Below are 16,424 nucleotides of genomic sequence, written 5' to 3'. Positions count from 1 at the left end.
GGGCATAGCTTCCAGCCTCGCAGCAACACACAAGGCACCACAGTAAGATAAACTGACAGACGAGTGGTGGTTTGAAGTATAGTGTTGGCAAAGAATATTGAATATACCATGGATTGATTGCTCTAAGAACAAATAAATCTGTCTTGGAAGAAGTACTGCAGAATGCTCTTCAGAAGCAAGGATAGCAAGTCTTCGTTCATCTCATGTACTTTGGACATGTTACCAGGAGGGACCAGTCCCTGGAAAACAACATCATGCTTGGTAAAATAGAGACTCAGTGAAAAGGAGGAAGACTCTTAATGAGATAGATTGACATAGTGGCTTCAATGGGCTCAAACATAGCAACAACTGTGAAGATGGCATAGGTCCAGGTAGTGTTTCATTCTGTTGTACCAACTCGACGGCACCTAGCACAAAACAACATAGCTTTGTAATTGAAGGCTGAGAGAAATAATAGCCTTAAGCCCCATCTAACAAAGTCTGGAGGGTCCCCCCTGAAGACTACATGGAATGACAGAAATCATCACTATGGGGACATCATTGACAAGGTTGCCACTAACTGGGGGGAGCAGAATGATTTCAGTACAACTTGAGTCAAGGAAACCAGATAGGAAGCTGCTAGAGCAGCCCAATCGAGTGATTGAACGATCTGGCAAGTAGATGTGGGATCACAAGAAGTAAAAATAGTGGGGACATATTAAGTATAACACATAGACCTTGATCACCACTTGCTGTGGGAGAAGCATAAGAAAGAACTCAGAGAAGATTTCCCAGGTTTCAGGCTTGGATGATATTCACAAAGACAAGATACAGAAGAAGGATGAATCCCAAACTCACAAGTACCTGTATACATCCAAAATGAAATGTCCAAATAAGAGCTCAGGAAAAGCTGGATTGCAGAGCTATCAAACCTAGCAGCACAGAAAATAGCTGAAGTCAAGGATGTAGATGACATAACATACTGGATTTGCTTACTTTTATCCTTTTTTTCAATGACCAGGCAATCAAAGCTCTTCTACCTGACTAGAACACATCATCTAATACTGTTCTGAGCATTAAAATGAAATCATATTGAAGATTTCAACCTTGAAGTTAATTGCAAAGTTTGTTGCAGATGGTTCATGTTTCAAAGATAGAAACAGTTTTCTAAGTGATTTGAGTGAAAACTTGAACATGACTCCCTGGTGACGCATTTCCCATCACAGATTGTAGAACTGCCAACAACAGGCCTTTCCTTTAGCTCCTGGGGCCTTAATTTCCCTAGGGAACTATTGTGGTTATTCAACTTTAAGACCTTGTAGGAAGAATCGCAGTTATTTCTCTCTGGGGTCTTAGGGCAAGAAACATGGAAGTAAATAGTTACTAAAGAGGGAGAAAGAGAAATAAACATGCTTTTAGCCAAATGTATGAACTCATTTTTAAAAGAAAAGCTGGCCACATTTTTACAAAAAGTATAAATTATTAGACCAGCACAGTACCACTACCCTGTTATGGTTCCTATTCATTGTAATCTACAGGAGGATGAGTGATCCACACCCATTTTGCTATTCCAAACACAACAGCGCATTTCATCATATAATAATTTTTGCATGTTATGGTTTTATAAAGATTGTTTAGGCCCAGTTTTGCCAACACCTGATGATCTTGGACAAATCTTTGTAAAATGCAGGTAATATCTGTTCTTGGCCCTAATGTTCTAGAATTCTGTGATCAAATGAAAGCAAGCATTTAATGAAACTACTCTTTGAAAAAAAAATTAAAAATTTAAGTACCTTATAAATTGAAGAATAACATGTTCTGCATCAGAAGCTCATCAGTTAAAATTATGTTGCAAAAATCAGTATTGTTCCTAATATTAGTAATAGCCTGCCATATGCTAAATGCCTAGTATGAGATGCTCCATGAAATTCCTTTAATTATCACAATAACCCATATGATGTTATCCTCTTTTTACAGATGGGAAAACTGATGCTTAGAAAGGTGACTTGGCCAATGTCACACAACTGGTAAATTATAGCTCAGCATTTAATCCTAGTCTATGTTGCTTCAAAAATAGTTTTAAAATTGTGTTCTAGAAAGAACTTCAGGTGGGAGTGACTAAAATCAAACCATTATCACTTTTCAGAGTTGAGCAGAAAATGACCCAGTGAATCTATAATCTTCCACAATCTTAATATGTTCCTTGCAGTTCTCATTTCATCAAAACTGTGACACTAAACAAGTACTGCTAAGTCATATATGTCTTTAAATATTTAGCAAAAGCAGATTTCAAGACACCTTAAAATGTATTGCAAAATGTACAGCATTTATTCACATACAGACAAAAAGGCACAAATTCTACTAAATAGTTCAACAAAAAAATACAGCTGTCCTCAACTAGTTTTATAAATACTTTCAAAAAGAGGATAGAAATAAATACAGGATTGGGCCATGTAATATAAAATAGTCATCTCTACATATATTTTGTTTAATTTCTGATTTTCAACTCTTCATGCACCTTTTTTTTTTTTCAATTTTAGCTGAATGGACACCAAGCTAGGCACATAGTGAAAAATCCTCTGTACAAGGTTACAAATGTAATGACAAGTTTGTCCATTTCAAAATAATTAATATTTGTACACAACACATATAACCCTTCATTTAGATTTCGTGTTTATAACCTAACAAATGACATTCCAGGCAACTTTACAAAAGTTTAACTAGCCTACATTTTGACATAATACATTGATCATAATCATATTTCTTGGTCAGGATGCACAAGGAAAAGATAAAGCTAAAAGAAAAAAAATTAAAAAAGGAAAAACAAGCAAATGGTTCCATACTTATAGAATGCAGTTGGGTAGGTTGGGTTGGTTGCTGCTTATGGCCACCTCATACAGAGTTCCCAGCATGACATGAAACTACCATACAAAGCTATCATTATACTGTCAGAGAAACCGTGCTCTAAACCATTTGCATTTCGAAGCAGGAATAAAAAATGTGGGCTTTTTATTTTTTGTGTGTTTTGTTTTTGTATGGGGTTTTTTATTATTAATTTTTTATTTTGTTTTTTATTTTTTTGGTTCAGCATAACTTGGAACGTTTGAAAGCTTTTCAACCTAAATGTGGGGAAAAAACAGGTAAGGCATTATTTTTGCACAAAACTAGCATTCCTAATAGTGCAAATGAATCTGAGACCTCTTAAAATGGTGAGAGGTCATACACTTACTAGAATTAATTTAGATTTTCTTTCTATGGCTTGACAAACTATCCCTCTATAAACCCTACTTTTACCCAGAGCTGTTGCTATAGTCAAAAGATTAACTGTAGATAGAGTCCACCTTCTCCTGAATCCAGCCAAAGGGTTTTGCTCATATGGGGGGGGGGGGGCGCTCTGATTTTCTATTATGGTACAAGTGAATGTACAACCTGGATTCATAACAACTTTCTAGTATCTGTAGCAACCAGCTTATCTGGAGAGCATTCTTTCAAAATGAGCCCCATAGCTCAAAAATAGTCAATCTATAAACCTGGGTCATTCTTTCCCCTCCCCTGAATTAGCTGCTAAAATGTACTCAAAAAGTTAAGACTTGGTTTGAAAATGTCATACATACAATGGGGATGCATCAGATCTACTATTTGATCATCTGATAAAACTTGCATAGCAAGATGGAATTCAATAAGCCTTTTTTTGTTGTTGACAATCATCTGGAAGACTTGAAAGTTAACTACAGAACTCAAGCATCATTCATTAAGTATCAGAATGTCCCTGCCATATGGAAACAGATGTATAAATGAATCAGATCTGAATACTGATAACTAAGGGGCAGTTTAGGGGAAGTCGGGCTTGTTCCAAGTGCCCATAATTCTAAATCTTGTTGCTATTTAAACTTACTTTCTTTTAAATTTGATTCACAACTACATTGAATTCCAAAAAAAAATAATAATAATAACAGGACCTTAACACTATCCACTGTCTTAATACATATGCACTACAGTGAGTGCAAAAACAGAACATTATACTCAAATTTAAGCTAAATTTATTATTGCTGATCACTTACTAGTTATTGCCATTTGCAATTCGAAAGTCTAAGTTACGATTAAGAGCTCACTTAGATCTCTGACTCCAGAAAACTTACTCAAGGGTAGACACTTCAACCTCTTTCCTTTACAACCTTGGTCAATGATAAGAGCTTATCGCAACTTATTGCCTTTCTATTGTTTTTAAAATATAACCTATTTTGCTTTTTTCCTTTTTTTTTTCTTTTTAATCTTTTTTTTTTTTTTTTTTTTTTTTCCCCCTAAAGGAATCCGTTCATGGTGGAAGCCCGGATTCCCTGACATATGCACTAGTGGTTGGCTCTGGGAAGTATGATTCACCAGAGTCTGGAAGTTCATCGTTTGAACTTTAATAGCCATTGTATTGTTGGAAGCCAGATAGCCAGGTATTGCCACTGGCCACAGAAATCCTAATTTGGCCCAAGGGCCAGTGGTTAGGGAAGAGCAAGTCAAGAGGACTGGTAAAAATTGGACCTCAGCTGCCCTTCCTCATAAACAGAACTCTCCTAATGGCTTCATCCTCCACCAGTCCCTATCTCCACACCCACTAAAGGGGCCTTGTGCTACACGTACCTTAGATCTTCAAGCTGCAGTAGCTCTATCCTATCCCTCCATTTCTTCCAGTAATGACCTTTTCTTAAATTCTCTTTCCCATTTGCTGTATTTACACATGAATTTCCTAGAGTTACTGAAGCTTCAGAGCTGCTGCCTGTACATTATAACACAACAAAAACAGCCTTGTGGGCCAAAGTATAAATATCAAGATCTACCACAGTCCTAGAAAATAAGTGTTATGGGCTATTAAATGGTCCATGAGAGTTTCTCAAGAACCATGTTTGATACCATATATACTCAGGTAACCAAGAGTTTGTGCTTTGGAAAGAATCCAGAGGGCAATAAAAACTCACCAGGCTTATTTAAGCCTTGCCCTCTTTAAAACTTATTTCATTCATTCTCATTTTAGTGTTGAATTCAGGTTCTAGTCTGAGCAGTCTTAAAATAACAATCTACTCTCGTGTTTCCTCAACAAGTTGCAAATAACACAAATATCTCACAATGATTTATAAATGATAGGAGAAAAAAATCGGTCTGAATTGCAAGTAAATGTGTTTGTGTAGCTCAGGAGTAATGGGCTGGTTTCTGCATGTCCACTCTCCTCTAGCACACCCACTGACAAGCTCCCGGTGCTTCCTCTACTCTATCATGAGGCCAAGATGCTTCTCCTGATAATGTCTGTCCTTCTGTTGATGGTGCTGCTGGCATGTATACATTTCTTTTCTGATGCTTCACTCTCTGAGTCACTCATTTCCACATCAGGGACATACCCATCATTCTCATTGTCAGATTTTAATTTGCTTTTGGCCCTTTCCTTGGCTGGAACTCGGCCTAAGCCCAAGTACGGGTAGTCTGAGTGCTGGTGGCAGGCCCCCTCATGGGCCTCTCCCTGCTGCTGCCGCTCCCCCTTCTTTGGAATCCGGAATCCTCCCCAGTTCTTCACTGGGCTGGCAGGTGTTGTAGGCACTTTGACTGCAGTCTGGTTATAGTTTACTTTGATTAGGGAGCCGTTGCACTTGGGTACTATCTCCTTCCTGTTGCCAGGCGCCAACTGCCCCACTGCTGGGGAGGTGGCAGCTCGTGTGTTGTCCAGATGCCTCTGGGACACATCTGTGGACCTGAGAGGCTTGTGACTCTGTTTAAAAGGTTTGTCTTTTAAGTCTCCCTTAATGAGATCACAATGAAAACGATTGTCTCTTCTTTTCCTGTGGTCTGGCATCACCACACCATTTTTCTGTTGTGCTGATATGATACGTGCTTCTGCAAAGGTCTTTTCAAAACTCAAAAAGCTCTCAGGGCCCACCATCCCCTCCCTTCTACCACAAAGGTCTGGCTGCTTCAGCAGAGTTCTGCCTTCGCTCCCAGTGCTATTCTGCAATGGATCTCGCTTGTGGGGCTTTTTCAGTGAATGAACCAAAGAAGTACCCATTTGTTTCCTGAAGAACGCAGAATGCCACTTCAAGTCCTCTATCTTGGGAGCATCAGGGCCCATAGAAGGACTGTTAAACAAAAGCATGTTTTCCAGTGAGGAGGAGGAGGAGCAGGAGGAAGAAGGCACACCTATAAGCATAAAACCACAAATAAAGAAAAATTACAGCAGAAATAAATCCTAGAGTCAAATTCTAGACCATTAGCATGGCCTATGCAAATTTCCCACCAAAGAGTCAACATAATTCATACCACCCCAGTGTATAAAATTGATTTTTAAAAATAGGACCTGCCTTTAGAATCAGCATTCCGTCTGCACACTCAACATGAAACATTTTCTAAAACAATTGAAGTTCATGTAATTTTTCATGAAATACCCTCTTTTCAAGAATTACATTTTCCTTCAAAGAAAGTAAATGATCCAATTTATAAAGGGTAATCCATACATCAGTCTGATCGGTAATCTGCTTCCTACACTCCTCCACCTTATTACAGAGCAGCGAGTTCGCCACATACTACCATTCATTATCTAGCCATTGGCCTTCCCTGGGAAGCATCAAAGGAGAAGGGGCAGAGGCTTTCAGTGTCTTTCTCCAAAGTGTCTACACCCTCCCAGTATTATGTGTAAATATGTGAATAAACTAAAGCAAAATGTTTACAATACCTGACACACAGTATTAAAAAACATTTACTATTGTATACAAAATCCCTTTGTGGGAGTCAAATAAATGAGCTGGCATAGAACTTGAGGTTATTAAATTGGTACTTTTCAAACTTAACTTTGACACTAATCACAATGAGATAAATTTCACAACCCAGTGAAAGCTCACATATAATAAAATAATATTAGCCCTCATCACCTGGTATGGCCTGCTCATATTTTCTATTCTATTTCACTTGTTTTTAATGATGGTCATGACCCACCAGATTCATCTCACAACCCACTAATGAGTCATAACCCACAGCTTGATAAACACTGGGTAGACTCATAGCACAGTGCGGTCCATCAGGGGGAAACTCATCTGTATGAGAGCCTCAAGAGCATCAATCTACAAAGAGCAGTTTCCATTTTTAGTCTTCTGTCTTCTATCAAGTATGACCCAACAGGAAAACATGGTTCAGCCCATAGAGTATGAGACAGCAGCCCCACCATACAAAAACATACTGCTGCGCAGACAAGGATACTGCAAGCAAACAGGACATTAAACTGGACTCTGAACTTACAACTGTCATGACCATAGCTGATGACATTTTACAACCTGCTGGTTTGGAGATGCCAGCTTTCTCAGTGGTCATGCACTAGAGTCAGCCTTAACACCACAACTTAACACATTTCTCAGTCATCTCACATAAGGAAACAGAAAGATAAGAGAGACTGATGTTTTCTGAAATCTCATTTCTCTCTACTTGACTTGGGATTCATGTTTCTGAAGGGCCTCTGATTCGTGGCCTCCTGTAAGCACTGTCTCCACTGAGAACTTACTCTCAATCAACTGAATCTCATTCAACAGAAGAATGACCCTGCCCACGCTCAGAATCACATAACAGAGTTTAAATCATGGACCCCAAATGACATGCATTAAGTCATGGTCATCTGCTCAGCTTCACCTGGAAGCATCTATCTTACAAGGCAGGAGCTTGACTTCAGGCATGAATAATTGAACATGTGAAACTGGGAAAAGAAAAAGAAAGGCATCCTAAAGAGTTTAGGCTCTAGTCCCTGTAGCATGCCACAGGAAGATTAATGTAGCCTTCAACTGATCATACCTCGTATGGTTCTTACCTCGCTGTGGAGGGAGGATTTGTTTTCTTTTTCTGCAACAGCAGCAGGACTTCGGAATGCAGAGCTTCATTACAGCTCTGCTACACAAAACCCTCCCTTCACCTTGTTATGAATCCCATCCACTCACCCAAGTAAAAGCCACAGCCATGAAATGCAACAAGCTACATGTAATGTCCATGAAAAATGACTCTTCACTGAAATCAGCTAAAGATGCCCTTTACAGCTTATTTTTATAGGAATCACTTATTACATAACAAGAAGTCACAGAAAGCCCTCCAATGGCACAACTACACATGGACAACTCGCAAGACTGATGCTGCCAGGCACCGTTTCTATCAGTGACTGCATCCAGCAACCTTCCTTCCATATGGTTATTAGCATAAGGACCAGAGGCCCAGGATAAAACATATTATTCAAGTATTTGAAGCAAGAATCTGAATCAAACTGCTTTTACATATGACACCATACTTGTAAAAATGTATTTTAAAGGGAAAGCTAAACTCCACACCCTAGTTAATGGTATTAGCTTGATACAGCTGGAAAACATTTAATCTTAAGGAGAAAATGTCAAGGATACTGTTATCAATAAGTTAATGCCAGTCAAACTATGTAACATTTCAAGAATACCATTAAAAACTTCCTAAGCTCTTTTCTATTTGTTCAGCTGACCAGTTTACCTCTAATCACATTTATCTGGTTAGACAGTGATAAGCCAGAATTTAGATTTCAACCTAACAGATTTTAACAATTTCTTTGTTGCTCATCATAATCCGGGTACAGAGATAAAAAGCCACCAAAGCAGAAAATAAGAGTACATGCCGACTGTGAATGTAATCAAACACTAAAACTACTGCAGCTATCCTGTAGTGGGCAGACCAAGGCAGAAGGGGAAGGCCAACTGTCTTCCCCTCAAGTCCAGTCTAAGACCTACCTGTTACATGTATCCATGACTCTGCCTGATCAGTATTATCTCCTTGGAAATTCTTCTCTAATAACTACTTTTTGATACTTATCACCAGAGTATTATTGCTGAAAGCCCCTTTAGAGGTCATGATTCTAGACCAAACCTCATTTAACAGATAAACTCCCAAAGGAGTTCAACAATTTTCCCAACTTTGCCCTCATTCTCCAAGTCTGCTGTAAATGTTCTCTAAACATGGGGCATGTCTTAAAAAAAGTCTTAAGATATATATTTACTGTTACAGGAAAACCCAAATGCTACATAACATAACTCTTTTTAGGTATCCCCTAGTGATATTAACTGCTTTGCCATACACAAGTCACTGTTCCATTTGAGCCTTACAACAGTCACAGGAAGTAGCTTGACAAATCACCATTTTACATATGAGGAGACTCAGAAAAGTTGTGACTTGTTTGAATTTGGCCTGTAAATAGAAGACATAGGATTTAACCCATTTTGAGGTCCAAATTCATGGCTCTTTCCCTTGTATTATGATGTCAAACACCTAATGATCTTCTTTCAATATGAAAGGCTATGCTTCTCAGATTCTTCTATAGGACAGATGAAAAAGAAAAATTAATGATTTTTTATTCCCCTAACCAAGTGTTATATATACACTCTAGCAGCTTATAAACCCCTGCCCTATATTTTGAACTACAAGGGCTTAATGCATACCTGAAATTCTTTCTTGCTCCAAGAGCTTAGTGTAAAGATTGAATATCTGTTCCTGGACTTTGCACACAGATCGTTTAATCTTTTCCCTGCGGGTCACCATGTAAGTGAGGTTCCGAACCTACAATGCAGAGAATAAAGATTCTTAGTAAGCGTAACATTACAACAGTTCTTTGGTGCTATTTTTTTTTTTCAACCTGGAGAAATTGGTCCTATTAGGGCCTTCACAGAAATCTGAAATCAAAATGTACTTTAAGCATTTCAGTCTATCTCCTTTCAGTCTGCTAATAAAGATTCTGCCATGTACCTCGTCAATTTAGACAGCAGTAAAACAGGAAGGGGTTAAGTTGTGAAAGGAACATCTACAAAAGCGCCCCCCCCCGCCCCCCGCCCCCGTTTCATAACACCCAGCTTTGGGCCTATCCAAGCCTGGCAAACAGGCAGCTATTGTCCAAGTTGGGACTTGCTATCTTTTGCCAAAGGACTTTGCTTACCACCCTCAATTTTATCTTCTTCCTATTAATTCTATTCTCCAAGGCTTTAGAGGCCACCTCTGGCTCACTTTTATCAAGCATCTTCTGAAAGTGGAACGAGGCAAGCACAGGGTCAAGGGCTATCAGTAGAGGAGCCACCTAAGGCTCACCAAGAATCCAAGTAATCTTTTTTGCCAATTGGACACTGAACTTTCTGAAATGCCTGGAGCTACCACACAGCTAGCCAATTGCTACACATCTTCCTTCTGGCTCTGCCACTAATTTGCTGTGTCAGCATTTCAAGTCTAGATTTCTATATCACCACTTCAAAAACAAAAAATTACATTGCCTTCTTCCTGATTCATTTTTAAGTAACTGAAGACTCAAATGCTAAGAATTCCTTATCTGAAGTGCAACCACTGGGGTTTGCATGTACATGCTCACTAACCATATTAATGCTTAGATTCATTCCTGTTTTTAAAGCCACCTGTGGTCATTCAATACAGAAGCAAAATTTAAAGAATTAGTCAAAGCCCTTAATCCTTCAGTTCCAATATGCTCCTCTATTGGCAACCCTGACTTGATTACATGGACTGAAAATACAAATGTCAAATGTAACACTGGATATACAACTAAACCTTTCCTCAAGAATATCAGACAAGACCTCCCAAATTATCTCAGTGGCAGGAGTGAAAAATGACCATGTATTCACAATCAGCACCTACCATTAATGACCTAAAAAACCAAAAATCCAACAGTTACTGTCTAGTCACTTCTGACTCATAGCAACCCTGTAAGACAGAGCAGAACTTCCCCACTGGGTCTCCAAGGCTATAATCTTTATGGAAGCAGACTGCCACATCCTTTCAGGTGGCAGCTGAGCACTTTAGCCACTCTGCCGCCAGGGCTCCTGAACCATTAATGATATGAGTACCCAAAATCCAAACCAAGCCTGTTGCTGTTGAGTCAACTGAGACTGATAGTGACCCCATGTGTTACAGAGTAGAACTGCCCCATAGGGTTTTCTTGGGGGTAATCCTTCTGGAAGCAGATCACCAGGCCTTTCTTCCATAGCACCACTGGGGAGGCTCCGACTTCCAATCTTTAGGTTACTAGTCAAGCACAAACCATTTGTGCCCCCCAGGGACCTCAGTGACGTGACTCCTCTCCTAAATATCACATCTACCTTATGCTTGGGGTAACTTCTTCCTCCACTAACTTCCTTTAAATGAAAAAGGTTCAAGTCACCAAGGTTCTCTTCTGGTAGTGGGGCTAACACCAATCCACATATGTACAAGATTTTGCACACTGGCTTATGTACAGACATCTTCCCTAAGGTCTTCAGTCCTTTCTGAGCCCAAACAATTCAAGTTGTTTTTTACTTGAGTTGTTCCCCGCCACTCCCCACCCCCATTTGTTTTTTCCCTGAGTTGTGTTCTAGGCAAGCTTGTTTGCAAGATGATGTAGGTGTAAGAGAAACACAATAGGTCGCTTGCTTTCACATTTGCATCATGGTATCATTTTCTGGTTTAAACAAGAATGCCAAGTCAGGATTTTCTGGACCCTGACTGATTCAATTGACTATTAAAATTTTTCCTTTTATTTCTGCATAGATTCTTGGTCTTACTAACACTTCTTTTCTTGTTTTAAAATTAAAGAATTGAGAAGAAAATCACTCCTCCAATTTCAAAGTAAATGTTATTTTGGGGTTATTTGCCCTGGTTAAGGCATGTTCCTTATCAGACCCAGCCTCATCTCCCCAAGCCATAAAGTAGATGGTCTTTTGGAGAAGCCCTGACTGATCTGAGATGGAGGTGGCTAACAAACTATTCTCTTGATAGATGCTGCTACAGCCAGCTAAGACTAAGAGTTGAAACTCAACAAGAGGAAGGGGACAGAACCTGTATCACACTATCACAGACTCAGAACTTTCGGACAACAAACAGAATTTTTTTACATCAAGACAGGGAATCTGGCATCTGGAAGTAGAATTGCAAACAAATTCTCTTGACATTCTATGAGCAGACAGGCTATTCTTATGTCAGATATAAAGCAGAGAGGGATACATCTCCCTTACTTGAAATTATCCATGAAAATAGGGAAATCAGGGAATCTGAAATTTGTATGTTACTCAAATTTGTGATAGCTGCAACCACAACCCGACTTCATTGCTAAGTGGAAAAATCCTACTTCTATTCCTCATGATGAGAATGTCTAAATATAAACCAAGAAAGTAAAAGTCTTGGTTAATTTTCAATTGGAACAAATCAGCCCCTGAATAACCCAAGGCTGGCTGACCGCACTTTAGTACAATGAGTGGATCCTAAACCTTAAACCTCTTCCTCATTGAGGCTGGAAAAACTCCCCTTACAGGGTACCTCATCAGCACTCTGTATGTGATAAACTGAGGTTCTACTCTAAAAACATCCTGCTTGCCCCTTTCCTGTATACTGGATGAACACAGCTTCCTCCCCACCTTCATCTTCTGCCAGTTGCCAGCAAGTAGGTACACAGAAAAGCCAGGTCATGGGTGTATTCACAGTCTTATTAAACCCAAGTCACACTTTCCCCTAAAGCAGGAGTTCCAAATCTCAAGCAGGTGTCAGAAACACCAGGGGAGCTTTAAAACACAGACTCTTGGCTCCTCTCCCCCCACCAGAGCTGCAGGCCAGAGTGGGGTCCAAGAACTTGCATTTCTAGTAAGTATCCAGGTAATGCTGACACTGCTTATCAGGGATCACATTATGAAAATACCTGCCCAAAGAAATCCAGAATGGTATCAAAGGGTTTTCTTGAGTCCCAAAGACAGCTTACACACTGGAGCGTAAAGTGCCTTTTTTTTTTTTTTTTTTGCAAGCGAGGACTGTAGTCTCTATCAGATTTCAAACGTGACCATTGCTCTCATTGGCGAGTATGTCAGCCCACCAGAACTAGTTCCCTTTTGATTTCATAGCCAGAAGCTGCAGAGGTAGCATGCCTTTATCGGAGCAAGTTCTCATTTGCGGAACTTGTTATGTTCAGGGGAACAGTATCCCACTAGAGAGTGAAGTGGTGGCCTTGGGAATTTGATGTGGCCATCCACCACATCAGCAATCTTCTGAAAGTACTGGCTTCCCCAGCTCTCATGTAAACCATGCCTGTCATCTAACTTTCTGATCCAGGACTGGTGCCCAGGTGTGCAAGGCCCAGGGTGTATATCTGCAGGAAGGAGCAATTACCATAATCACTCATCAGAGCTGTTTGCATTTCTAATGAAGGCTACTCATTTGTTAGTTTAGAATTGACCATATGCCTTGATTACAGTCACATGTGTTAACCGATTCTGAGTACCCCCATGAAACGCTATTGTGTGTGTTAGGAAGAACTCTAACTTACTTGAGAAAACAAATTAGTAGCAGCATTGTTCCCCTTGCCCTAAGGAACCTCTGGCCTGATTTATTTGTTGTTTATAATTACAAAGAACTGTGCAACTACCTCTCTGAGGTATGACAGAGATTTCCATTTTTATCAGCCTCCACCATCACATGCCTCATGGCAGATTTTTGGAAAATGCTCCCCCCACCCCCAAACTATATATATATTGTTTTAAACTGCTCTAAATTGCCTGAAATCTCTTAGGCTCTTAATAAATTAAATGTTAAGTAATGCCACACACACACATACAAATCCTATTTATTCCCTGTTTCTCATACATCAAAAGTATCATTCTACTTAAAAAGCTGTTAACAGTGATGACTCCAAAAAAGTGTTTAGAATTTAATTGTAAATATGTGTTAATCTGAGTAACTTAAGCACAGAAAAGAGTTAGTATACCACAAGCATTTTCTACACTTTTATTTTGTGGTGATTGTGAGACAAACACAGTCCAAACATTAGACTTCTCATCCTCCCCTCCCCAGGAACTATCTGACTCAATAGTTCATGCACCCCTATTACAGCCGTTGTCAGGTTGGGATAATGGCTTCTCACCAAGATTCCAACTTATCCTGAATCCCTTTCTCATTTCTTAACAAAAATGCCACACATACATACATATGGTTGAGAGGCACGGTCTTCTTTACACTCACCACCAGGGGGCGGATGGGAGCACAGAACCTCACCAACCCTTCTCCACATGGACACTGCCTCAGCCTGAAGCACCCACCTTTCCCTGAGTCTTAAAGGTCTCTAATGAGCACTTAAAAATACTTTCACTTCTACATCACCCCTAACAGGGACAGACAGGTCTCTGTGAGATCTGGATCTTTTGGTTCAATACATTTCCAATTTGTCTCTATTCCTTGCCTACACTGTCATTTCAAATCACCCGTGAGTCAGATCCTCTCCCCAGCAGGTGAATCACTCCCTACTAACATGTTAGGTGCTTGAGGGAGATGTGTTAACTGTTTCAGGCCACTTGGGTGCCTTTCAGTGTAGGCTGCTTCAGGCCAGAAAGCCTCAGTCCACCTACTGTGCACAAATGAATTTAATCATAGCTTGCAGTCAGGGGAGTTAACACAGAAGGTGCTAGAAGATGGCATCCCCAATTAGCAAGCCTCAGTCAGAAACTACCTGCAGGGAACAAGAGGCCCTGGAGGCAAGACAGCCCACTCCTAATTATTCCTGTAGCAGGGATGGAGGTCCAGCAACTGGGACTCTAAGGGTAATGGAGATTGGGGGAGTCACAAAGCAGCAAACCCACTGAAGGAAGTGCCATCAGCTGAAACTCCAGCAGCCAATGGCTACTACTTTCAGGAATCCAATATTGTGATAAAACCACAGATCTGTGGTGTGCTGAGCATTCCTGGGGTTTCTCAGACAGCCCTGATGCCCCTGTGCAATGGGAATCCCACCCTACACAGAGACACACCACATAGACAGGGACACACACATGTAGAGAGTATATACACAGCCTCAGTGATGACTTAGCACCTCACTGCCAGGAGTGTCTTCTGTAACAGATATGCACGTGTGTGGAAGTTCATGCACACACTTCAGCACCCACAGCCTGCTCTGCTCCATGACAGCACTGGGAATGCCTCTGTGAACTAGCCAAGACACGAAGGTGGGCAGTAGGAGGCAGGACTTAGCCCATTGCCAGCACCTAGTTAAGTATTTCCCCAGGTTGAACAAGAGATTTTTCCTACCTCTGTTCCCCATAAATAAAATCCTTTCTGATTTACTAAACTCAGTTTGTAAACAACTCTGAGCCAACCTTGGCCTTTTTCCTAAGGCCCATTTCCCTCTACCTCTAGAATGCAAGGGGGAGAAAAAAGACACATCCCGTTTAATCTTATAGAACAGTAAGGATTAAGGGGAAAGTGTGTGGGAGGGGGGAATCACAGAGAAGCTCCCCCCCTTGGCAGTCTTGCACATAAGTACAATGAGTTTACCAGCCCATAATTATATGTAACCGACACAACCTCATGCTGCAGTATGTACAAGGGTCTGAGAATAAATGAAACTGGCTATCATTTCTTGCTCTGCGCAAGTGTTCGACTCTTTGCAATCTTCTTCTCTAAGTCACTATAAGGTGTCAGTGTCAATCATTACCCTCTCCAGGTCCTGCCGCAGGTGAGTGAACAGCTGCAGCCTCCTAAACAAGACATCCTGCTCCCGCTTCGCTAGATTGTCCTCTTCATCTTTCTTTGGAGTGATCAGGGGCTTGTTGAAGTTGACCTTCCTCTTCAACTTCCAGTACTGGTACAGGAAATCCACCACTTCCTCAGGCAGCCGCAGGGCCCTGGCGACATCCAGCAGGTTGACGAAGGTGTAGAACTCATCCTCCAGCTGCTGCAGCTTCTGCTTACGCACACTCACCCGGTGGGCCTCCTCCCGATTCTGCTCCAGGCTGGCAAAGGGCTCCAAAGGGTTCCGGGGGGAACACTCAGGGGCCCCGTTCTCCTGAGCGGCCCCCTCGCCCCGGCTCTCCTCGGGTTTCCTATGTGAGCTATGTTTCGGGCAGTAAGATTTGAACTTGACTTCATCATTCTCTGCTAGGATGGTCTTCATCTCCAGGCCACGATCGAAAGCACAGGTTACATGGAAGGCTGTTCGGCAGTTCTTCACGGAGCACTGGCAAGAACATGCAGAGAACAATGGAAAAGACTATTATGGAGTGACAACAACTAAAGACTTAAGTCCCTCATTGGTAGGCAACCTTACATACATGCACAAAAAAAGAGCTGTGCTTCAGATGTTCACTATGACAAGAAAGTTTACATGGACAAACACTGGAAAATCAAAGCATGTTCTAAGTAAGGTAGGGTCTAGGATTTGAGGGAGCCCTTTAGTTGAAAGCGTTCACAAAGCAAACCATAACCTTGTTAAAAAAGTGCCCACATTCAAATTCCCTCTTAAAGCAGAAACAAGCTAATGGATCATATGTGGCCCTGGGGTTATACACAAAAGTATGTGTGATCTATATGCAGAGTATTTAAAGGCACCAATTTGGTTTATCTTGTGGATTTGACCTTTTTTACTGTTTATATAAAAAGCTTGGATGATAATACTTTCCTCATGAAAAATGACTACA

At 40.7% G+C, this 16,424-nt stretch overlaps 1 protein-coding gene across 1 annotated transcript in view; it reads right to left on the bottom strand.

Annotated features, from left to right (window-relative positions):
- Window positions 1-5,239: 5,239 nt before the first annotated feature.
- The window catches only part of JADE1 (jade family PHD finger 1), a 63,186-nt gene continuing 52,001 nt past the window's right edge, over window positions 5,240-16,424 (bottom strand). Inside the window, exons 9-11 of the mRNA XM_042782553.1 lie at window positions 15,443-15,964; window positions 9,441-9,558; window positions 5,240-6,153 (exon numbers count right to left, since the gene is read on the bottom strand). Coding sequence (XP_042638487.1) covers window positions 5,240-6,153; window positions 9,441-9,558; window positions 15,443-15,964 — 1,554 coding nt within the window. The remainder of the gene's footprint in view (window positions 6,154-9,440; window positions 9,559-15,442; window positions 15,965-16,424) is intronic.

The sequence above is a fragment of the Orycteropus afer genome, unplaced genomic scaffold, assembly GCF_000298275.1.
Source record: "Orycteropus afer afer isolate SDZICR_OR568_19922 unplaced genomic scaffold, OryAfe1.0 scaffold00367, whole genome shotgun sequence".
Classification (NCBI taxonomy): Eukaryota; Metazoa; Chordata; class Mammalia; order Tubulidentata; family Orycteropodidae; genus Orycteropus; species Orycteropus afer.
Note: the sequence above shows the minus strand (reverse complement) of the source record. Positions and strands in the feature narration are given on the sequence as shown.